Below are 23,024 nucleotides of genomic sequence, written 5' to 3'. Positions count from 1 at the left end.
TTTCAACAGCCCCATCAGTCAGCCATTTACCAGACACTGGTGGGGGGAGGGTTGGTTTGGCAGATTGCCATTTTAACAGTGGACTATGACACTAAGTGCATATGTAAATACTGTAACACTCACATTCAGACTCAGAGCCTTCGTCCACCTCCTCCTCTTCTTCCTCACTGTCCTCTCCCTCACTCTCCTCCTCCTTCTCCTTTTCAATCTTCTGCCTGACGCTGGTGAAGACTGACTGCAGTACGATGGAGTCCTCATAGATCTGGGGGGTGAGAGACGCCACAGAGAAATATAGAAGATGTCAGCAGCAGGGTAACAGGCTACTGTGACATTTCTTCAGAGTATGAGAGGTTTCATTCAATTCCCCATAAAAAGGTTGTGACAGGTCTCCTCGGATCTGTAATACATTGGGCTGAAACAGGCCCTCCATATCCCAGCACCCCCACAGCGTTGTCTTATCATGCCCAACAACGGCCTGCCCTCCCCTCACTCCCTCCCTCCCTGTTGCCGGACACTCACCAGAGAGCCCTCCAGGTTGAAGGTCTGAGCGTTACTACACAGCAGCATCACATCCTTCTCCAGGTCATTCAGGCTGCGGTACTTATGGCTGCGGATCCTCTCCTGGAGGGAAACAGAGGAGAGGACATCAGAATAGTCATCAGACCAGTAGAGCACAACACAGGACAGAGAAGATCAGGACTAGACAGCTAGATGTCACTTGTCAGTCCCCTAACCTCCCAGAAGGACTGTTTTACTGAATGCGATTCCCTAGTCGATTCCCACGATGTCTAATATTAAGGAAGTCTCAAGGTACTGCTCGCCTGAGGTAGAGTACCTTATGATAAGCTGTAGACTACACTATCTACCAAGAGAGTTCTCATCTATATTATTCATAGCCGTCTATTTACCACCACAGACCGCTTCTGGAAAATGCTCATCCAGAAGCGGCGCTTCTAGTGTCCGGGGACTTACTGCAACTCGCTGTTGGCTGGGCTCCCTGCCTGTGCCATTAAACCCCTACAACTCATCCAGAACGCCGCAGCCCGTCTGGTGTTCAACCTTCCCAAGTTCTCTCACGTCACCCCGCTCCTCCGCTCTCTCCACTGGCTTCCAGTTGAAGCTCGCATCCGCTACAAGACCATGGTGCTTGCCTACGGAGCTGTGAGGGGAACGGCACCTCCGTACCTTCAGGCTCTGATCAGGCCCTACACCCAAACAAGGGCACTGCGTTCATCCACCTCTGGCCTGCTCGCCTCCCTACCTCTGAGGAAGCACAGCTCCCGCTCAGCCCAGTCCAAACTGTTCGCTGCTCTGGCACCCCAATGGTGGAACAAGCTCCCTCACGACGCCAGGACAGCGGAGTCAATCACCACCTTCCGGAGACACCTGAAACCCCACCTCTTTAAGGAATACCTGGGATAGGATAAAGTAATCCTTCTAACCCCCCCCCCCCCTTAAAAGATTTAGATGCACTATTGTAAAGTGGTTGTTCCACTGGATATCATAAGGTGAATGCACCAATTTGTAAGTCGCTCTGGATAAGAGCGACGGCTAAATGACTTAAATGTAAATGTAAATGCAGGCAAACTTAAATCAGTTTTACCAGCATGTCACATGTGCAACCAGAGAAAAAAAACAATTCTAGACCACCTTTACTCCACACACAGAGATTCATACAAAGCTCTCCCATGCCTTTCATTTGGCAAATCTGACCATAATTCTATCCTCCCGATTCCTGCTTACAAGCTAAAACTAAAGCAGGAAGTACCAGTGACTCACTCAATACGGAAGTGGTCAGATGACGCGGATGCTACGCTACAGGACTGTTTGCTAGCACAGAGTGGAATATGTTCCGGGAGTCATCCAATGGCATTGAGGAGTATACAACCCCATTCTTCGGCTTCATCATTAAGTGCGTCTCCCCCCCCCCCCCCCCAGTGACCGTACGTACTGATCCCAACCAGAAGCAATGGATTACAGGCAACATCCGCATCGAACTAAAGGCTAGAGCTGCCGCTTTCAAGGAGCGGGACACAAATCCGGACGCTTATAAGAAATCCTGCTATGCCCTCAGGCGAACCATCAAACAGGCAAAGAGTCAATACAGGATTAAGATTGAATCCTACTACACCGGCTCTGATGCTCGTCGGATGTGGCAGGGCTTGAAAACTATTATGGACTACAAAGGGAAACCCAGACACGAGATGCCCAGTGACACGAGCCTACCAGACAAGCTAAATGCCTTTTATGCCTGCTTCGAGGCAAGCAACACTGAAGCATGCACGAGAGCACCAGCTGTTCTGGATGACTGTGTGATAACACTCTCGGTAGCTGATGTGAATAAGACCTTTAAACAGGTCAACATTCACAAAGCCGCGGGGCCGACGGATTACCAGGATGTGTACTCAAAGCATGCACAGACCAACTGTCAAGTGACTTCACTGACATTTTCAACCTCTCCCTGTAATACATACATGTTTCAAGCAGACCACCATAGTCCCTGTGCCCAAGGAAGCGAAGGTAACCTGCCTAAATGATTACCGCCCCATAGCACTCACGTCGGTAGCCATGAAGTGCTACCCACCTGAAAAAAAGGAACATCTATGTGAGAATGCTGTTCATTGACTACAGCTCAGTGTTCAACACCTTAGTGCCCAAGAAGCTCATCACTAAGCTAAGGACCCTGGGACTTAACTCTCCCTCTGCAACTGGATCCTGGAGTTCCTGACGGGCCGCCTCCAGGTGGTAAGGGTAGGCAACAATACGTCTGCCACGCTAATCCTCAACACTGGGACCCCTCAGGGGTGTGTACTTAGTTCCCTCCTGTACTCCCCGTTCACCCACGACTCCAACACCATAATTAAGTTTGCTGACGACAACAGTGGTAGGCCTGATCAACAACGATGAGACAGCCTATAGGGAAGAAGTCAGAACTGGCAGTGTGGTGCCAGGACAACAACCTCTCCCTCACCGTGAGCAAGAGAAAGGAGCTGATCGTGGACTACAGGAAAAGGCGGGCCGAACAGGCCCCCATTAACATCGGGCTGTAGTGGAGCGGGTCGAGAGTTTCAAGTTCCTTGGTGTCCACGTCACCAATGAACTATCATGGTCCAAACACACCAAGACAGTCGTCAATAGGGCACAACAAAACCTATTCCCCCTCAGGAGACTGAAAAAATTTGGCATGGGTCCCCAGATGCTCAAAAAGTTCTACAGCTGCACCATCGAGAGCATCCTGACCGGTTGCATCACCGCCTGGTATGGCTACTGCTCGGCATCTGACCCTAAGTCGCTACAGAGGGTAGTGTGTACGGCCCAGTACATCAGTGGGCCAAGCTTCCTGCCATAGAGGACCTATATAATAGGCAGTGTCAGAGGAAAGCCCATAAAATTGTCAGAGACAACAGTCACCCAAGTCATAGACTGTTTTCTCTGCTACCACACAGCAAGCGGTACCGGAGCGCCAAGTCTAGGACCAAAAGGCTCCTTACAGCTTCTACCCCCAAGCCATAAGACTGCTGAATAATTCATCAAATGGCCACCGGATTATTTACATTAACACCCCCCCCCCCCCCCCCCATTTGTTTTGTACACTGCTGCTACTCACTGTTTATTATCTATGCAGTCACTTCACCCCTACCTACATGTACAAATGACCTCTAACCTGTACCCCCGCACACTGACTCGGTACCAGTGCCCCCTGTATATAGCCTCGTTATTGTTATGTTATTGTTATATTTATTACTTTAGTTTATTTTGTAAATATTTTCTTAACACTTCTTGAACTGCACTATTGGTTAAGGGCTTGTAAGTAAGCATTTCACGGTAAGGTCTACACTTGTTATATTCGGCGCATGTGACAAATAAAGTTTGATTTAGTCTTATAACCGATACATTAAAGGGTTAGCGCCATACCTTAATCTTCCTGAAGTCGACAGGCTTGCGGATGAGCTCGTAGTACTCAGGCAGCTCCTTGCGGGAGGGCAGCTGGATGAAGACTTCACTCAGCTGGCGCCCATTGCTGCTGTGAAATAGGAGAACAGGGAAACTCCGGGATTAGTCCACCTCAACATGCTCTGCTCTGACCATTACATGACAAAGTAGGTTGTGTTTGTGTATGATGTCATGTGCTGACCTTCACTGAGTTGTCATCCAGACATAGGAGCCCACCAACTCACCCGTCCTTGTACTTGATGACAGTGTCCACCACCTTCTTCATCTTCTTGGTGAGGGATGGGGGGTTAGGGGACAGTTTTTCAGCCGGAGGGCGCCCGCGTTTCTTGGCCTTCTTGACCTCCTCGTCACGGCTGCGACCACCGCCACCACCGCTGGAGCTGGGCGTGGCCGGGCCGGGCATGTCGTCACGGTCTCGCTTGCGCTTCCGGGTCGTCTTCTTGTGACGCACCTCCTCCTCGAGGTCCTCCAGATTACCGTCCTCTATGGCCTGTTGGAGGGGGAACCACACATCAGCATTGCAGGGCATAGATCTCAGTTATAGGACTTTCAATTATTAGCTCAAATCTTTTTCAACTACAGCAGTTGGATAGCTGACCTTGAGCCACTGCTTCTCTGTGAGTGAGTCGCTGTAGTCCACCTCCTTGCGCTGGCGAGAGCCGCGACCAAACATCTTCTCCTCCTCCTCCTCACAGGTGAGCCTCTCCACCTCGGCATCATCCTTTAGGATCCAGGTGGGCAGCTCGTCATCCTCCATCAGACGGGGCTTTCTCTTGGGGTTGCGGGCGTCCTCACGGCGCCGGTCCAGGTCCATACGCTGGAAGGGGGAGGTACAGTGTAAGAAAAGAGGAAAAAAACAGTTGAAGAATGGTAGATTTCCATCTTAAGTCTATGCATAGATGTCATTTTATCAGACTTGAGGTTGTGTCAAAGCCTCCAACAGGGAAGTCTTCAGTCTAGAGATTGACAGTGAAGCATCCAGTTGCCTCAAGCAAGACTCAGACTACATTACTCTAAATCTTGAAGAATTATGGGACTGACCATGAACTGGTCAAACTCCTCCTCGCTCCTGGCAATCATCTGATTGACGGTCTCATCATCAGGCACCTCGTCCTCCTCCTGTAGACAATAGAAAGGGTGAGCACAAGGCTGTTAGTGGTGCCTCAGAGCCACATCTCTGAACTAGAATTCTTATCAGTTATGTTAGTATCAAATAAAGTGCATTGTAACATGTAGTGCGTGATGTATTGGAGTGAATATCCTACAATACGTGTGATGCATACGTCTACCAGGAAACCACTGCTCCTACTAACTGTATAGATAGTAGCTGTCCTAGCTGGAAGTCTGTTCTATGTTATTGAAAAAGAGCTTCATTAAATAAATACAAATTTACATTTTTTTAAAGAAAGCAGGAAGAGGAGAAGATGGGAAACCAAACCTAAAAAAAGGAACAGCCCCTAAATCCAGAAGGTAGAGAGGAGGAGAGAAAGAAGTAAAGAAAGGTTAAATGGTAGGGAGGCGTGTGGGTGGTTGGGAAGTGTGGTGGACGGAGTTGATCACACCCACCAACGCCCCCCCAGCGCGCCAGCCCCCCGGGGCCCCGACCTCGTCCTGTTCCTCATGCTCCAGGATGGCCTGCAGGAAGGCACGGCGCTCGTGACTCGACGACTTCTGGTCGAACATGCCGGCCTGGATGACCTTCTGGTCCACATTCAGCTTGTACTTGGCCGCCGCCAGGATCTTCTCCTCCACACTTTGAACGGTGCAGAGACGCAACACACGCACCTCGTTCCGCTGCCCGATACGGTGGGCTCTGTCCTGGGCCTGCAGGTCCTGTACAGGGGAGGGAGAGAGAAAGAGGGATGAGTGATCAGAGTTGGGGGGGGCAGGACATGGGAGTTGGCTATGTTACCTCAATAGCCACTAATCCTAGCTGTTTTCTAAATATTTATCAATAACTCCAGTGAGATTCCTAGATCATAACACAACAGAAGACAGTAGAGGGTAATGAGCTGAACCTGATGTGGGTTCCAGTCTGAGTCAAAGATGACCACGGTGTCAGCAGACTGAAGGTTGAGGCCCAGCCCGCCGGCCCTGGTGCTGAGCAGGAACACAAAGTACTGAGAGGCGGGGTCATTGAAGGTCTTCAAAAGCATCCCACGATCCTCAGCCTTAGTGGTTCCTATGGACAAAGACCAATGGTGTTAGTTACCAGTTTCCACAGGACAACAGCGGGAGGGATTTGCAAATAACATGAGCTCGTGAACATACATCAGCCTCCCCACATCACAATGTTGAGCCATTGTGTTCTAGTAAACTGCATACTGTAAGTACAAAACAAATCCTACACATAGTTCTGTATTTCTCATAGTACAAAATACTTCTGGAGTTTGTCTTGAATTCATTTTCCCAGCACCAGCCAAAATAACTTTCCTATCCCGCCTCTCACCGTCCAGACGCAGGTACTTAAAGTTGCGCCAGCCAAAGTAGTCCTCCATGATGGTCATGGTGGAAGTCATCTGACAGAAGAGCAGGACCTTGTGGTCGGTGACCCTCAGCTTGGGCAGGATACGGTCTAGCAGCTCAAACTTCCCAGCGGCGCGGTACAGGTCAGGTCTGGAGGGAGCAGGGGACGAGAACAGAGGGGTGGATGAGGGAACGCGCCACACATAGTAAGATCAACCACAAGACCATGAAGCATCAACATGCAACGTCAGCAGATGCTTTTCTTACCCAGACACTACGCCTCCAGTGAATCCCAAATGCTCAGAGAAGGACTCCTGTGAACAGACGAGTCACAACTATTTGGTTAAATTGAGAAGCTTTAACCACAACCTTACACTTCAGTCAACATCTCTTCTCAATTCATGGAAGAGTTGAGGTAGGCCCTTGTACTGTACCTCGATCTGCTGGAACATGTAGGGATGGTTACAGATCTTCCTCAGCTGCATGATGGTGTTCATCAGGGTCTTGGTGCCTCCTTTACCCTGAAACACAACACTCTGCAGTTAGTCATCCTGTAGTAACCATCTAAACAGCCCAGTATAACTGACCCCCAGTCAGTTGTTAGGGGGTGTATGGAGAGCAGTGAGGGGGTTCTCTACGCCTCCTTACCTTCTTGTCTTTCTCAGAGCCGTCGGTGAGCAGCACACCCTTAGCCTGCATGTGTCTGTACAGCACTCTCTGCAGGGCCGACATGTCACACTTGATCACATACTCCACCTGGGGAACACACACACACACACACACACACACACACACACACACGGAGAGAACAGATTAAAACATTGCATTGATTGGACTGATATGAATTTAAAATACTGAAAGAATCAATTGACTGATCTTTATTGTCCTCGGAGACTGAAAGCCAAGTGATTGACAGGAGTCAGACCTTCTCAGGCAGCTGGGACTCCACTTCCTTTTTCAGTCTGCGCAGCAGGAAGGGGCGGAGCACTTTGTGCAAACGACGGATAATCAGGATGGTCTCTTCCTCGTTCAGATCCACCTAGGGTCGAGAGAAAGGGGGGTAAGAGTCCAGCCATGATGACCCCATTGTCTCCAAAACACCCCTCTCCAAAGCCCTGACTAACTCACCTTCTCTCCGGTCATGGCGAAGGGAGCGTTGAACCACTGCTCGAAGGTTGTGCAGGACTTGAAGATGGTCGGCAGCAGGAAGTTGAGCAGGGCCCAGAGCTCCGGCAGCTTGTTCTGCAGCGGGGTGCCGGTCAGCAGCAGACGCCGCGGGGCCAGGTAGTGAGTGTTCAGAACCACAGTCAGCTTACAGTGGTGGTTTTTCATACGGTGGCCTTCGTCCACTATCATGTACTTCCATCGCAGCTGAGAGGGAAAGAGTACAGTGGCGTGAGAAGTTGAAATGGAAGTTTCCATAGGTTTACCTGTCTGACTAGGGCCATTTCTAAGGCGGTGTACAAGGCGGTGCACAGGGTGATTTGAAGAGGTGGGTCCCTACCTTAGCCAGCACTTGCTTGTCTTTGATGATGTACTCGTAGGTGGTGAGCAGTACGTTGAACTTGCCGCTGCGCAGGATGGGGAGGAAAGCCCGGCGAGCTTGTGGGGAGCCCTGGACAGAGACGTAGTAGAACACACATCAACTTTACATCTACAGAACACTATAATCAAAGGATATTCACATGTACATGCGGACCACCTACTACGCAATTGTCAAACTTCACCCTGGAAGAAGCATTGAAAGGGGCTACTCACTTTGTAAGAGACTTTCACCACAGTTGGAGCCCACTTATCAAACTCATACACCCAGTTGGACAGAGTTCTGAAAACAAAGACAGGAGATAAATTGATAAACATATACTTGCTCTGTCCACCTCAAGGTCGCACTGACATAACACAAGGCAAAAATATCTATGACCGTGGAAAATACCCGTAACAGCCCTTCTGGGCTTGTATCCGTATAAGTACAGGCGAACATCTCGATTGAAACAACAGAAATACTGCATCAGTCCCGGTCCATAAAGGAACAGAGAAGCGACTAGAGGAAAGGAGAGGGACTCACGAGAGGGGCACGATGATGAGGAAGGGGCCGTTGATGCGCTTGTGCTCCATGAGGTAGGTGATGAGGCCGATGGTCTGGATGGTCTTGCCCAGACCCATCTCATCAGCCAGGATCCCATTCAGGTTGTTATTGTACAGAGACACCAGCCACTCCAAGCCCTTGATCTACGAGGAGAGAGGGACACAAACCAGTCATTCTACTGTCTCACATGGTCATCAGGTACGCATGGCTTTGGTCATGTGTCATCTCTTCTTTTCTGACCTCGTTACTTCTTGTAAGCATTGTAAAAGGTAATGAAACACTACAGCGTGCATTGTGTATGGGAAATCATGTTACTGTGACGTAGGTAGACTGTGTACCTGGTAATGTTTGAGCTGCCCGTTGACCAGCAGTGTGGACTGTTTGTCCACCGTCTCAGTGACGGCGTGGGCCACAGCGTAGTAAGACTGCAGGCCTCGGGCGAACGCCGCCTCGGCACTGTTATACTCATCATCCACATCCTGCTTGGCTCCCTCGATGATGTAGCGGGCGTCGACCTCGGACACGTCGTCTGTGTCGGGGTTTGGGATTTTCTTTTTCTCCTCAGTTGGAGCCTGGGAGGGCTGGGGTTCCTCCTCTTCCTCCTGAGGGGTGCGGAGCAAGAGGATGGACTCAGATACAGATGCCACACAGCCTGGCTCAAATTGTCTCAGCCAAGGTCAAGTCAAAAGACATGTTATCGAATCGGAATAAAATATTCTTTATGGAAACTAGAACACGGCTTGTCCCATGAACTGGTCAGGATTAAGATGAATCTGCAAAAGATCTCTGTTCCAGTAAAGATATTTACAGCGCAATATGTTTTGATTTACATGAATATAAGCTTTATAGTACACAATGCAGAGAAAGGGTTACATTAGTTTGGGCTTGGCAATGGCCTAGTTTCTGATAGCCCAAGGCAAGAGTGGTACGCCTCTGAACAGACTCCACACGCAAGGTCTCATCCACGGCGGTCTGCTTACATTTATTTAAAGGTGACTTGAGGTTTACGATATACATATATTAGAGGGGAAAGTGGGGGGTAAGGAGAGAGCATTGTGGTCTCTGTAAGGTACATACCTCCTCCTCCTCTGAGCCACTGTCCTCGCTGTCTGAACGAGGAGCCACTTCATACCTGCAGGAGAAAAGTTCAAATGATTAGTTGTGATGCCTGATGTCATTGTTTTGAGATGTACTTATGGCTAAGCAACAGTGTGAAAGGCATTTAGAATTGTACAATGTTGATCGTTTCCAAAGGAAAATGGTATTTCATATTCCTCAGGCTCTCGTGTCCTCATTATTCCCACAGTCTGGGTAAACAAGCGTGTCTTCTAGCTAGCTGTGTTTAACTGACCCAGGGTTCATCTCCAGCCAGGTGTCCAGCTGGCCAGCCCGGGGCGCGTCCAGCCCCGTCAGGATCTTCCCACTGTCTACATGGATCACCTTCACAGGCAGGTCACTCATCTGACTGGTCTCATCCAGAGGCTGAGAGTGCAAGAGGGAGTGAGTGAGAAATTGACTGGAAACTGTATGATATATTACCTGTCAATATGATCATTTCATGGTAAATTAAACAAGTATTCCTGTGGCCTTGTGAAAAACAGGGAGCCTGGAAACAATGCTACTTTTCAGTTCCTTATTAACACATCATGAGGCAAATGGCCTATTACCAGACATGAAAAGGGCCTATTACCAGACATGAAAATGGCCCATTACCATTTACATTTTAATCATTTAGCAGACGCTCTTATCCAGAGCGATATTCACAGTAGTGCATGCATACATTTCATACTTTTTATCTCTTCTTTTTTTCCTTCATACTGGCCCCCCGTGGGAATCGAACCCACAACCCTGGCGTTGCAAACACCATGCTCTACCAACTGAGCCACAGGGAAGGCCAGACATTATCAGACATGAAAAGGGCCTATTACCAGGCATGAAAATGGCCTATTAGTTAAAAATGTTGAGTGATGGGGCTTACATTCGTTCATTATATTGTTCTTCATGAACTGATGGCAGAGAAGATGACTTTGTAAAAAAATCTTGGGGGGGGAAATTGTCTGGATTTTATCGGACCAAATATTTCACTGGGATCTGAAACTCACCTCTCCGTCGGGTCCCAGGGCAGGAGGCTGGCCCTCCCCACTATCTGGCTTCTAGGGAACATGAACATCAGTTTCTCATATTGCAATGACAGGCTCAACAACGGAAACACAAGGGGCTGCATATCGCAGTAAAACACAAGGTAACACAATACAACAAATGAAAGTGCATCTTTCTGAAGTTCCAACATTTGTCCTTGACTCATTCCTCACCTTCTTCTTCTTCTTCTTTTTCTTCTTCTTCTTGTCCTTTAAGGCCTGATCAGCCTTGTGGGCTCTGACCAGATCGGTGAGGTTGGCCACGTACTCGTCTGTCTGCTGCAGCAGGTAGGCCAGACGCTTGTCTTTCTTCTGGTCAATGAGCTTACGGTAGCCCTCCTCATCTTCAGCCTAGGGAAGGACACACACATTGACGACAGGTGTTAGAGGCACTGGGTGTGAGAGTAGATCTATGGATGTTTAATAGTGTGTGTAAATGAGCACGCAGCTGTGTGGTCACTCACCATCAGCCTCCTCATTCTCTCCTTCTCAATGCGCTCGTTCTCCTTCTTCTGCTCGCGCTCAGTGTTGGCGTGGTACGTGGCCACAGCTTTGGTGGCCTTCTGGAGCTTGGCTGTGATGGAGCGGTGGTACTCCTTGAAGTCTTTAGCATGCTGCAGGATGCTGTTAAGGTATTCCTATACAAAAACCTCAGAATATTAGTGTCTCTACAACACGACGCACTGGAGGTCTTACAAGAATGTGAGGCTCACCTGACATCTAGGTTGTGAACTTTAGTCCCGACCCCTCTGTGTACCTGGCGTTTCTGTCCCGACCCCTCTGTGTACCTGGCGTTTCTGTCCCGACCCCTCTGTGTACCTGGCGTTTCTGTCCCGACCCCTCTGTGTACCTGGCGTTTCTGTCCCGACCCCTCTGTGTACCTGGCGTTTCTGTCCCGACCCCTCTGTGTACCTGGCGTTTCTGTCCCGACCCCTCTGTGTACCTGGCGTTTCTGTCCCGACCCCTCTGTGTACCTGGCGTTTCTGTCCCGACCCCTCTGTGTACCTGGCGTTTCTGTCCCGACCCCTCTGTGTACCTGGCGTTTCTGTCCCGACCCCTCTGTGTACCTGGCGTTTCTGTCCCGACCCCTCTGTGTACCTGGCGTTTCTGTCCCGACCCCTCTGTGTACCTGGCGTTTCTGTCCCGACCCCTCTGTGTACCTGGCGTTTCTGTCCCGACCCCTCTGTGTACCTGGCGTTTCTGTCCCGACCCCTCTGTGTACCTGGCGTTTCTGTCCCGACCCCTCTGTGTACCTGGCGTTTCTGTCCCGACCCCTCTGTGTACCTGGCGTTTCTGTCCCGACCCCTCTGTGTACCTGGCGTTTCTGTCCCGACCCCTCTGTGTACCTGGCGTTTCTGTCCCGACCCCTCTGTGTACCTGGCGTTTCTGTCCCGACCCCTCTGTGTACCTGGCGTTTCTGTCCCGACCCCTCTGTGTACCTGGTGTTTCTGGCGTCGTTTGCGCTCCTGTTCAATCTTCTGTTGCTTCTCCAGTTTCTCTGTGATGCGGGCCTCGCGGAGGGACTGCCGCTTGCTGCGCTTGTAGGCCTTAGCGTTGAGGGCCGTCTCCAGGGCCGTGTCACGACGCATACACACCACTACCTCCTGACGCAGCTGTCTCTGGAAATTTAGCAGCCTCAGGGCCTTGAGCTCAATGTTGGCTTTGGTGCGCAGGTCTCCGGCCAGAGACCCTGGTAGATGCTCCAGCTCCTGGATACGGTGGGTGATACGAGCCTGCAGCCTGTACTCTCTCTCCTGGAGGATCTCCACTGGGTCCAGGCCACGGGGCTTCTGGATGGGCGTGATGCGGTTCTGTTTCTGGTGCAGCACCATGGGTGGAGGCTGGGGGGGCTGCCCAGGGGACTGGGTCTGGGGGGGCATGACCGGGGAGGCAGCAGGCGGCACGGAGGGGGGAGCAGGGGAGGGTCTGCCAGTGGGCTGAGGGGGAATCAGCTTCTGGGGGGCACTGGATGGAGCAGCAGCATTCACCATAGGCCCTAGAACATATGGCATTGAAAGAGTTATTAGTTCTACCATCCCACAGAGTGTTTTGGTGCAATGATTATCTGTTCAATATGTGTGTATTACTTGTTTAATTTTTATTTAACTAGGCAAGTCAGTTAAGAACAAATTCTTATTTACAATGACCGACTACCCTTGTGATAGGTCTGGTGAAATGATCAGCACAGGAAAGAGAAGAACATGGACTAAAAACACTACAGACTAGTGCCCTCTCACACACAGGTAAATCACTGCCCAGGTGTCAAGAGGAGGCTCACCTTCGGGCCATTGTTTAGGGGGTCCATTGGTGGGCTGGCCCTGCATACCAGGGGGAACACCTGAGGGTCCTGGAGGAGGCATGTTTGGGCCCACCATTCCTGCAAGATGACGAGATGACATTAGATATGATCAGATACTGCCTGGCCATTCACACTCACAGACATCCCCTAATGAAGTCTAGTTAACGTAGAAAATGGTGCCTGAACTGAAAACATGTGTTCAAGTTTCACCACCAGGTGTCCCTGTTCAGCATTCAAATTCAAACTCATTGACAGACTGTAGCATAACCTTGTACATTCCCCCCTCACCAAGTGGTCTGTTGTAGTTTGCTGGTGGCTGTCCAGGCCCCGCCCCAGGCCCAGAGGAAGGGGGCATGTTGGGCATCCCTGGCTGCTGCTGCATCCCTGGCATGGGCCTCTTGCCCTGCACAGCCATCTGCAGGTGGTCTGGCAGGGGCTGGCTGCGAGCCAGCATCTTGTAGGCCATGATCTGGGCCCTGAGCTGGTGCAGCTGGTTTTGGTTGAAGGGGGTGGGTCCACCAGGCCCAACCCCACCTGGCCCAGAACCACCACTCGGACCTGGGACCCCAACGCGGTTCTGCTGGCCCATGGACTGAGGGTCACCGCCCTCCATAGGGACACCTGGGCCAGAGGGCATCATGGGGCCGGGGGGAGGGCCATTGGCTGGCACAGGGCTGGGAGAGTGCTCAGAACCCCCCAGTGGAGAGGGGTAGCCTGGGGAGGAGAGACAACAGCACAGGTGAGAAAAGTCATCTTCCCTGGGAATGGTAGGGCATGAAATGGTGGCGAAATGGATGCTAACAGACCAGGAGAAATGTTAACCAAATCCAGACTGGTATTATGATTATGAGCTGGACTGGCGATACAAACACTTTACAAATCAGTCTCTAACAGACATGCACACATTACAGCTGAGCCCCGTCCTCTGTCACACCAGTCAATACAGGATAGAAGAGTCAACAGAAAAACATCCTCTCCTGTGTTACAGTATTTCAACAGCCCCTCTGTCTCCCTGTCCTTCTCTCCTTGGTGACTGAGTAGTTTTGTAGCAGACAGCTGCCACAGGCATTGTCTGAAAGGGGAAGCCTCATGCCCCGCCCCTCCACTGAGCGTCTGCTGCTCACGCTACCCAACAAAACGACAGAAGTGAAAGAGGAGAAACTAGCTGGTTGAGTTCACAGTACAAGTGCACACAAATCTACACGAGTTAGCGTTCACAGTTCCTCTTTTCCTGAAATTGTCTTTAAAGACAATTGTGCTTAAGTCTAAAATCCTAATCACCATATTTAGAAAATATGGAAAGCTATTAAGTTAACCTTTTGTGTAAAGCTCCTTCAATAACAGAGTCAATGTTTCCTCTATCCAATCTAATCAGTACCCCATGGTATGGTACCTTGGGAATGTTGGTCCATGGGGCTAGGAGGGGGTCCCATTCCAATGTGGCCTCCACCTGCTCTCATGCCCATGCTCTTCATCTGTCCATAGCGAGGGTCATCAGACATGCCCTTCTCATGCATGCCTTCCATAGGCTGGGAGAAGACAACACACATGAATACATTGACATAAGCATGTCCTACTTAGATAGCACATACATTTCTTATGTACAGTAAAGGAAGAATAGATGAATGCAAAAAAAGTATCATAAAATGGTACCGCAGACCATAGCAGACATTTGACATACATTACAGTTATATGCCCATTTTCTGTCTTACTTTGTGCATCTGATGCATATTCTCCTGAGGATATCCTGAGGGCCCCTGTTGTGTGTGGGAGTGTCCAGAGGCTGGTGGACCTGGGCTGGGTCCCATCATGCTATGAGCAGAGCCCGGGGAAGAGCTGGGGCCCATCATGGCTCCTGGAGAAGGCCCCGGGCCTGGGGAGGGGCCCGGCCGAGGCGTCCCTCCCATGGGGGGGTCTGGGGTGGACATCTCTCAGCTGAGTCTGAGAATGTGACAGCACCAAGCTCCACTCTGCAGAGGACAAATAACAGATGATACTGAGCAAATTGTTGTTGACAATTTCGCAATATTTGTTTGCGTTAGTTGGTTGTACCTGCACCAAATCTCCAGTGGTTTTCCTTCATAGCTTGTTTTCCATTATCTTTTTAAATAGGGAGGCTTTTTTTGTTGCAATTTTATTTCCATGACTGATCAAAAACATGACTTGTCCCTCTGCAGCAGACATATGGTATTATAATTGAATTTTAAGGCACGTATGAATATCCTGCTTAATATAATATGTGTAATTATCACAAATCAACTGCATTATACTTAAATACTTCAACGTCAACCAGTAAAATGGCTCTTTGGCTAGCTCTTGCTACAGCATTTATCAATGAGCGTTAGGATTCTAGCTAACAATTGATGCATCCAAAATAGTTATTTTGCCAAGACGACAACCAAATATAATCTTAGCGACTTTTCAAGCAAGAATCAAAACATCATTGTAAGCGTATGAAAGCAGAGATTTACGTTATGTTGAATGGGCGCAGATGGCAACAAATTCTTACTGCAGCCAAGTCACGCGCATCTCTGTGTAACGCTAGTGTTTCATGTACTGTAAAAGGGTCTATAGAATCATGAGAAACACAATAAATATTGTATCGGCACCTAAGTATCGTGATATCGTATCGTGAGGTCCATGGCAATTCCCAGCCCTAGTGCATACCAGATGATCTCTATGTACAGTGAGGGAAAAAAGTATTTGATCCCCTGCTGATTTTGTACGTTTGCCCACTGACAAAGAAATGATCAGTCTATAATTTTTATGGTAGGTTTATTTAAACAGTGAGGGACAGAATAAGAACAAAAAAATCCAGAAAAACGCATGTCAAAAATGTTATAAAACGATTTGCATTTTATTGAGGGAAATAATTATTTGACCCCTCTGCAAAACATGACTTGGTGGCCAAACCCTTGTTGGCAATCAGAGGTCAGACGATTCTTGTAGTTGGCCACCAGGTTTGCACACATCTCAGGAGGGATTTTGTCCCACTCCTCTTTGCAGATCTTCTCCAAGTCATTAAGGTTTCCAGGCTGACGTTTGGCAACTCGAACCTTCAGCTCCCTCCACATATTTTCTATGGGATTAAGGTCTGGAGACTGGCTAGGCCACTCCAGGACCTTAATCTGCTTCTTCTTGAGCCACTCCTTTGTTGCCTTAGCCGTGTGTTTTGGGTAATTGTCATGCTGGAATACCCATCCACGATCCATTTTCAATGCCCTGGCTGAGGGAAGGAGGTTCTCACCCAAGATTTTACGGTACATGGCCCCATCCATCGTCCCTTTGATGCGGTGAAGTTGTCCTGTCCCCTTAGCAGAAAAACACTCCCAAAGCATAATGTTTCCACCTCAATGTTTGATGGTGGGGATGGCGTTCTTGGGGTCATAGGCAGCATTCCTCCTCCTCCTCCAAACGCGGCGAGTTGAGTTCGTGCCAAAGAGCTCCATTTTGGTCTCATCTGACCACAACACTTTCACCAGTTGTCCTCTGAATCATTCAGATGTTCATTGGCAAACTTCAGACGGGCATGTATGTCTGCTTTCTTGAGCAGGGGGACCTTGCGGGCGCTGCAGGATTTCAGTCCTTCACGGCGTAGTGTGTTACCAATTGTTTTCTTGGTGACTATGGTCCCAGCTGCCTTGAGATCATTGACAAGATCCTCCCGTGTAGTTCTGGGCTGATTCCTCACCATTCTCATGATCATTGCAACTCCACGAGGTGGTATCTTGCATGGAGCCCCAGGCCGAGGGATATTGACAGTTCTTTTGTGTTTCTTCAATTTGCGAATAATCGCACCAACTGTTGTCACCTTCTCACCAAGCTGCTTGGTGATGGTCTTGTAGCCCATTCCAGCCTTGTGTAGGTTTACAATCTTGTCCCTGACATCCTTGGAGAGCTCTTTGGTCTTGGCCATGGTGGAGAGTTTAGAATCTGATTGATTGCTTCTGTGGACAGGTGTCTTTTATACAGGTAACAAACTGAGATTAGGAGCGCTCCCTTTAAGAGTGTGTTCCTAATCTCAGCTCGTTACCTGAATAAAAGACACCTGGGAGCCAGAAATCTTTCTGATTGAGAGGGGGTCAAATACTTATTTCCCTCATTAAAATGCAAATCAATTTATAACATTTTTGGCATGTTTTTCTGGATTTTTTTGTTGTTCTGTCTCTCACTGTTCAAATAAACCTACCATTAAAATTATAGACTGAACATTTCTTTGTCAGTGGGCAAACGTACAAAACCAGCAGGGGATCAAATACTTTTTTCCCTCACTAGCCATCATCCACACATGGACTTTGTGTTCTCTGAGCTTTGGGTTCTCGGATGTGCCCAAATGACCCAAAATACACCAGTTGGTCTGAATAACAGGATCCAATTCTCAAGATAGCCTTTTTGTAGTCATTTGAGTATGTTTTGTGTTAATATGCACGGCTGGCACAAATATACACAAGTAGGATTAGAAAATGAGACACTAGACTGGTAGAACCTGAAAGCACAGCTCACACATCGCCTGAGTTAGTTTATTTGAAAGCCAGTTTCTGCTTCAGTCAAAGGGTGGCTCATTTTGTCAAGATATTAGCCCAAGCATTCTCAACTTAAGACACAAGTATGAGCGTAGGCAACAACACATCCGCCGCACTGACTCAACATGCCGCCGCCCCCCCCCCCCCCTCCCCAGGGGTGTGGGCTTAGTCCCCCCCATACTCCCTGTTCAGCCAAGACTGCATGGCCGTGCACAACTCCATTAAAGAATGAATATGGTCCACACACACCAACACAGTCCCGAAGAAGGCACGACAATGCCTCTTCCCCCACAGGAGGCTGAAAAGATTTGGCAAGGGCCCTCAGATCCTCAAAAAGTTATACTGCTGCACCATTGAGAGCATCTTGACTGGCTGCATCATCACTTGGCATCCAAATGCAAGGCAAAACAAAGGGTAGTGCGTAAGGCACAGTACATCACAGGGGCCGACATCACTGAATTCCATGACCTCTATACCAGGCAGGGTCAGAGGAAGACCCTAGAAATTGTCAGACTCCAGCCACCCAAGTCATAGACTGTTCTTTCTGCTACTGCACAGGAAGCGGTACAAACATGCCAAGTCTGGAACCAACAGGACCCTTAACAGTTTCTACCCCCAAGCCATAAGACTGCTAAATAGTTAACCAAATAGCTACACAGACAGACAGTCTGCATTGACCCCCTTCAGCACTTTTATTTATTTATTTAACCTTTATTTAGCCAGGTAGGCAAGTTGAGAACAAGTTCTCATTTTCAATTGCGACCTGGCCAAGATAAAACAAAGCAGTTCGACACATACAACAACAGAGTTACACATGGAGTAAAACAAAACATACAGTCATACATACATACAATAGAGTAGAAAATTAAGTCTATATACAATGTGAGCAAATGAGGTGAGATAAGGGAGGTAAAGGCAAAAAAGGCCATGGTGGCAAAGTAATTACAATATAGCAAGTAAAACACTGGAATGGTAGATTTGTAGTGGAAGAAAGTGCAAAGTAGAAATAGAAATAATGGGGTGCAAAGGAGCAAAATAAATACAGTAGGGGAAGAGGTAGTTGTTTGGGCTAAATTATAGATGGGCTATGTACAGGTGCAGTGATCTGTTCTGACAACTGGTGCTTAAAGCTAGTGAGGGAGATAAGTGTTTCCAGTTTCAGAGATTTTTGTAGTTTGTTCCAGTCATTGGCAGCACTAACTCCGACTCATCATATACACTGCTGCTACTGCTTATTATTTATCCTGTTGCCTAGTCACTTTACCCCTACCTATTTGTACATAGCCATCTACCTCAAATCCCTCATACCGCTGCACATCGACTCGGTACGGGTACCCTGTGTATATAGCCATGTTATCGTTACTTTGGCTATTCCTCATTATTTTTATATTCTTCTCTACATTGTTGGGAAGTTAGTCGACATCTGTTCATTATGAAGCATTTGATTTGTTGAAAGACACCAATGTTCTGTTCATCTTCAGTTTGTACAGGCCTACCTAAAGACCTCTGGATGATTACATAAAGTGGCCCGCCTTCGATAATACAACCCATATCACAAATAAATTATAAATGGTATACTTTTATTAATAATTGCTTTCCTCAAATATAATAATTGCACATAGATAGTTGGACAGAAATATGCTCAAATGACTAAATATTTTTTTTCAGTGTGGCGATTGACAGAATGAGGAGAGTTCTTGCTTGGAAACCTTACTCTCAGACGAGGTGATTCCGATGATGCTGCCCAGCAGCAGCTACATTCATAAAAAGGACCCCCATACACTCCCGACAGAATAAACAACATAAAAGGTAAACAGCAACCATGATGTGTGGGTAAAGTTGTCGACATCATGACATTCATGTTAGTGAGACGAGTAACGTTATAGCTAACTATTTAAACGATTGAGAGTGGAATCTATTGTCGTTCCTCCTCACTAGATATTGTTATGTTAACAGTTATGTCCAAGGAGAGATGCATTCTCTTTGGTGAGACAGTAGTAGCTTGGTACTGTAAACCCTGCTACCGGCGACTTGACTTAAGCTAGCTAGCTTTAGTAAAACACGGATATTTAGCTAGCTAGTGGGACATAGTTGCCGGTTGCAGTTGGTAATCGTAGCAATTGAATTACGTTACTTAGCTAATTAATTAATTAAAGACTTCGTTAACGACTTGCTAAATATTTTGTTATAGAAGTGAACTAACCAACGTTATAAAAAAACAGTTAACGGATGCTAAGCTAATGTGGTGTACGGTGTAGTTAGCATAGCTTGACTTGGCTAGAAAGCTAGCTATGTATAGTAACTCAGTTCCGTTTACAACACAGGTTAGAAACCATTCACTCATGTGATGAGCTAACAAACATTGTTTTCTAGCTACATAATACATGTGTATAAAATGAAAACTAAAAAAACTAAGCAACACTGCCAGACAGTTGGCTAACGTTAGCTGGTTCAGTCTCTACTAGCCGAACATGCTGTCGTAACAAAATGTATTGTGAGAATTGGGTTATTTCGCTGACTTGAGATGCAGCAAGAAAGTAAAAGTTAAATAATCATTTCAGTTGATTGATCCAACCTGCATCCCGTACCCCCGCTCTAGTTAGACAGTTACATTTACAAAAAACACAATTCATTCATTTCACTCTGCCGCCAGTCTGCATTGCAGACAATACTAATAAATGTCGGTCTAGAGGCTAACGTTCCTTCCAACGATAAACAAAAGAAAGAAACTGAAATTACGTATCAATAATCTGAATAAGGATACCATCGACGAAGTCTTAAAAATACAACTTTTGCATCTGACTTACACTGAAATCACCTTTCGCCGATAGGTCCCTTCGATTTCCAACGCTAGCCAGAAACAAAGAGCGACCTAGCCTGTTAGCATTTTTTCTCTCACCACCCCCACTTCTCGTCTGATTGTATCGCCAAGGAACGGCCTTCACTACAGCAACCGTGATACAAGAGCGCCCGCCCTACACGTTCATCCCCCATGAACGACTGGAAAATCAACGCATGCCCAGTTTAGGCCCCATTGCAGAGAAGAATGCGGGCGAAGTATGTCGACGTGGGGGATGGGTGTACAAGTTATTATAGAACAGCGCTATTACATGTAGTAAAATAAGATGAGGGATCCTTGTTTATAGTAGTCATTGACAGTAACAATGAAATAAATTGAGCTCCGTTTACATACATTTTTCTGCCTGAATAAAATGTGCAATGTCAAAAAAGCGTTTGCCGATATCAACACTAACTTTTTTTTATTTAACTAGGCAAGTCAGTTAAGAACAAATTCTTATTTACAATGACGGCCAAACCTGGACGACACTGGGCCTATTGTGCCACCCTATGGGACTCCCAATCACAGCCGGTTGTGATACAGCCTGGATTTGAACCAGGGTGTCTGTAGTGACGCCTCTAGCACTGAGATGTAGTGCCTTAGACCGCTGCGCCGCTCAGTCTCGCCACTCAGTAGATTGCGTAGTATTGGCCTGGGCCTTCAGTAAATGACTTGTGCGAGAATGATACTATAAAGACACAGAAGAGCCTTGTCTAGAATAACCCCTGAGCTGCAAAATAGAAAGTAAACATGATTTAGGCCTATTCCACTATCTAAATATGTGTTATTTAATGGACACAATTTATTTTTATAGCCACATGGGGCTACTGTAGTGATCATGTAACCTAATGAATCACACTTTTTCCAGTATTTGGGAGCACGGACTCTAGGCTTTATATTAGGCATTTTGACTGTTGTATTTGCGAATTCCAATCTGTATGTAGGCTTGTTATAGCCATTTGCATTGCACAACCCCATCACACAGAGGCTATATCCATATCAAATAACGAGACAAAACAAAATATTAAGTGTTGGCTATAACCTGTCTTGAGCGGAATAGCCAAGGGGTCCCAAATGGTCAAGACTATCTATAGCCTATTCTTACTGCCAGATCTGTTTTCCCTATCAGCCACTGCATGTGCTTCTTCAACTATTTTGTTTAAAATGTATTTAGAAGCTATATTTAGAGGCCTGTGAGCTAGGGTCTCTTTTTAAGGGAAGGCCTATAATAAAAACTGTAATAAAACACAAATAGAATCCTACAATTATTCTGCAAGACACCAGTACCAAAATGATAGCCTACATTGCAATGCCTACATGTTGATGGCCCATTGTTCTATTTGGATAGGCCTAAATTAAACATTGAATTATTAAAATGATAGGCAACTTGAGAATTTAGATGCTTTTGAATACACACATGGATTTCAATAAACAAACATAAGACTGTTCTATTCTCTTTGATTTAGTTCCTATTGCAACTCAGACCATAAACAGAATGGATGACATACTGACTGACTGAACTGAATGAAGGATGAATTAAATGTTGGAATGAGTTGCACACATCGTGCATGCTCTGTACTTTATTTGGCTGGTAGGCAAATAGGCCTACATTAGGGTATAATGACTATGGCTGCATGCCTCCAGAAGGGCATCTTCTGAGGCTGAGGGGTGCTTTTCCGAAGGCGCATAGTGCTGTGGTATTGCATGGAGATCACAAGCTCTTCAACTGGGCAGCAGTTTCACAATGGAGGGAATAGCCTACACGGAGACTACTTAAGTTATTGTAAAGTGTGGGAATAAGATCATGCTAGACTTAGCCTACGTTTAACCTCTCCCTTGCTCATTTTAAAGGCCATATGTTCATGACCCAATTCATATAAATCATGTCAAATTATTTTACATTTATGCTTTGGCAAGATTGAGTGATTAAATAAATGTCAAAATATTTAAAAAATATATATATATTGAATGGCAAAGGCTCCAGTGGTCATACATAATTCATAGATTCACCAAACATCTGTTTCATTATTCCTGGTATATACTACTGGTTATGATTGCAGACAGAGAATGGGATGGTGCAGTACTAATTATTCATATGTTGATAAGGTGCATGCATGGGGATGTCCACGTCACCCAGAGATATGCCCATGCTGTAGATTCACCTAGCTGACAAACTTCACTGTTGTAGGCATAATACAGCTAGTGTTATCTAGACTTGCGCTGGCAAACACATCCATTACATTAGCTACTGAAATGTGAAGTAAACTCAACTGAGGAGTAATAGAGACTTTTAACTTGAAAACGTGCAGGATAACTCTTTCCGGTTTCTCCGGCTTCCATTTATTTATTTTTTACACTGTGTTATGCTTGTTCGTGTAGCACTCCTCACAGGCCGTTTGGTGTACGTTTTTTTTGACGGTGAGATGAAACTGCCAAAACTCTGAAAGGTATTATTGTATGTCAGAATTACAACACAAGATTTGTTCAAGCCTAAAATGTTAGTCCGTAATCGTAACATGATGTTTCTATGTTCACAGATTAAATTTCACATTTACATTTTATGCATGGCTTTTCTTACAATCCATACAATTTATGTATGGATTTTCTTACAATCCTAAAGAGACTTACGTTCAACCTTTTGGCAGCTATCTGGCTCCATAGAAAAACTGCGACATTTACCTGGATCTCACTCTGCAAGTAGCACTGCTGGGTGATTTGA

The 23,024-nt window shown here is 47.0% G+C and overlaps 1 protein-coding gene across 4 annotated transcripts in view; it reads right to left on the bottom strand.

Moving 5' to 3' along the window:
- smarca4a (SWI/SNF related BAF chromatin remodeling complex subunit ATPase 4a) overlaps positions 1–23,024 on the bottom strand; it is a 34,409-nt gene that overhangs the window by 1,462 nt on the left and 9,923 nt on the right. The window contains exons 1-29 of one of the 4 annotated variants that reach the window (XM_029728090.1): positions 20,274–20,456; positions 14,656–14,913; positions 14,337–14,472; positions 13,232–13,657; positions 12,923–13,021; positions 12,084–12,640; positions 11,109–11,282; positions 10,819–10,995; positions 10,609–10,656; positions 9,858–9,988; positions 9,584–9,638; positions 8,845–9,108; positions 8,486–8,649; positions 8,179–8,245; positions 7,925–8,035; positions 7,549–7,791; positions 7,346–7,459; positions 7,069–7,176; positions 6,855–6,941; positions 6,688–6,734; positions 6,404–6,570; positions 5,973–6,136; positions 5,521–5,787; positions 4,996–5,073; positions 4,553–4,771; positions 4,179–4,444; positions 3,916–4,021; positions 520–621; positions 124–262 (exon numbers count right to left, since the gene is read on the bottom strand). In XM_029728090.1, coding sequence (XP_029583950.1) covers positions 124–262; positions 520–621; positions 3,916–4,021; positions 4,179–4,444; positions 4,553–4,771; positions 4,996–5,073; positions 5,521–5,787; positions 5,973–6,136; positions 6,404–6,570; positions 6,688–6,734; positions 6,855–6,941; positions 7,069–7,176; positions 7,346–7,459; positions 7,549–7,791; positions 7,925–8,035; positions 8,179–8,245; positions 8,486–8,649; positions 8,845–9,108; positions 9,584–9,638; positions 9,858–9,988; positions 10,609–10,656; positions 10,819–10,995; positions 11,109–11,282; positions 12,084–12,640; positions 12,923–13,021; positions 13,232–13,657; positions 14,337–14,472; positions 14,656–14,871 — 4,732 coding nt within the window. In that variant the 5' untranslated portion in view covers positions 14,872–14,913; positions 20,274–20,456. Of the gene's footprint in view, positions 1–123; positions 263–519; positions 622–3,915; positions 4,025–4,178; positions 4,445–4,552; positions 4,772–4,995; positions 5,074–5,520; positions 5,788–5,972; positions 6,137–6,403; positions 6,571–6,687; positions 6,735–6,854; positions 6,942–7,068; positions 7,177–7,345; positions 7,460–7,548; positions 7,792–7,924; positions 8,036–8,178; positions 8,246–8,485; positions 8,650–8,844; positions 9,109–9,583; positions 9,639–9,857; positions 9,989–10,608; positions 10,660–10,818; positions 10,996–11,108; positions 11,283–12,083; positions 12,641–12,922; positions 13,022–13,231; positions 13,658–14,336; positions 14,473–14,655; positions 14,914–20,273; positions 20,457–23,024 lie in introns of those variants that run through there. The other 3 variants (XM_029728089.1, XM_029728088.1, XM_029728087.1) reach the window with 3 other exon arrangements.

The sequence above is a fragment of the Salmo trutta genome, chromosome 32 (genome assembly GCF_901001165.1).
Source record: "Salmo trutta chromosome 32, fSalTru1.1, whole genome shotgun sequence".
NCBI classification, from domain to species: domain Eukaryota; kingdom Metazoa; phylum Chordata; class Actinopteri; order Salmoniformes; family Salmonidae; genus Salmo; species Salmo trutta.
This window is presented reverse-complemented; position numbering and strand designations above follow the sequence as displayed.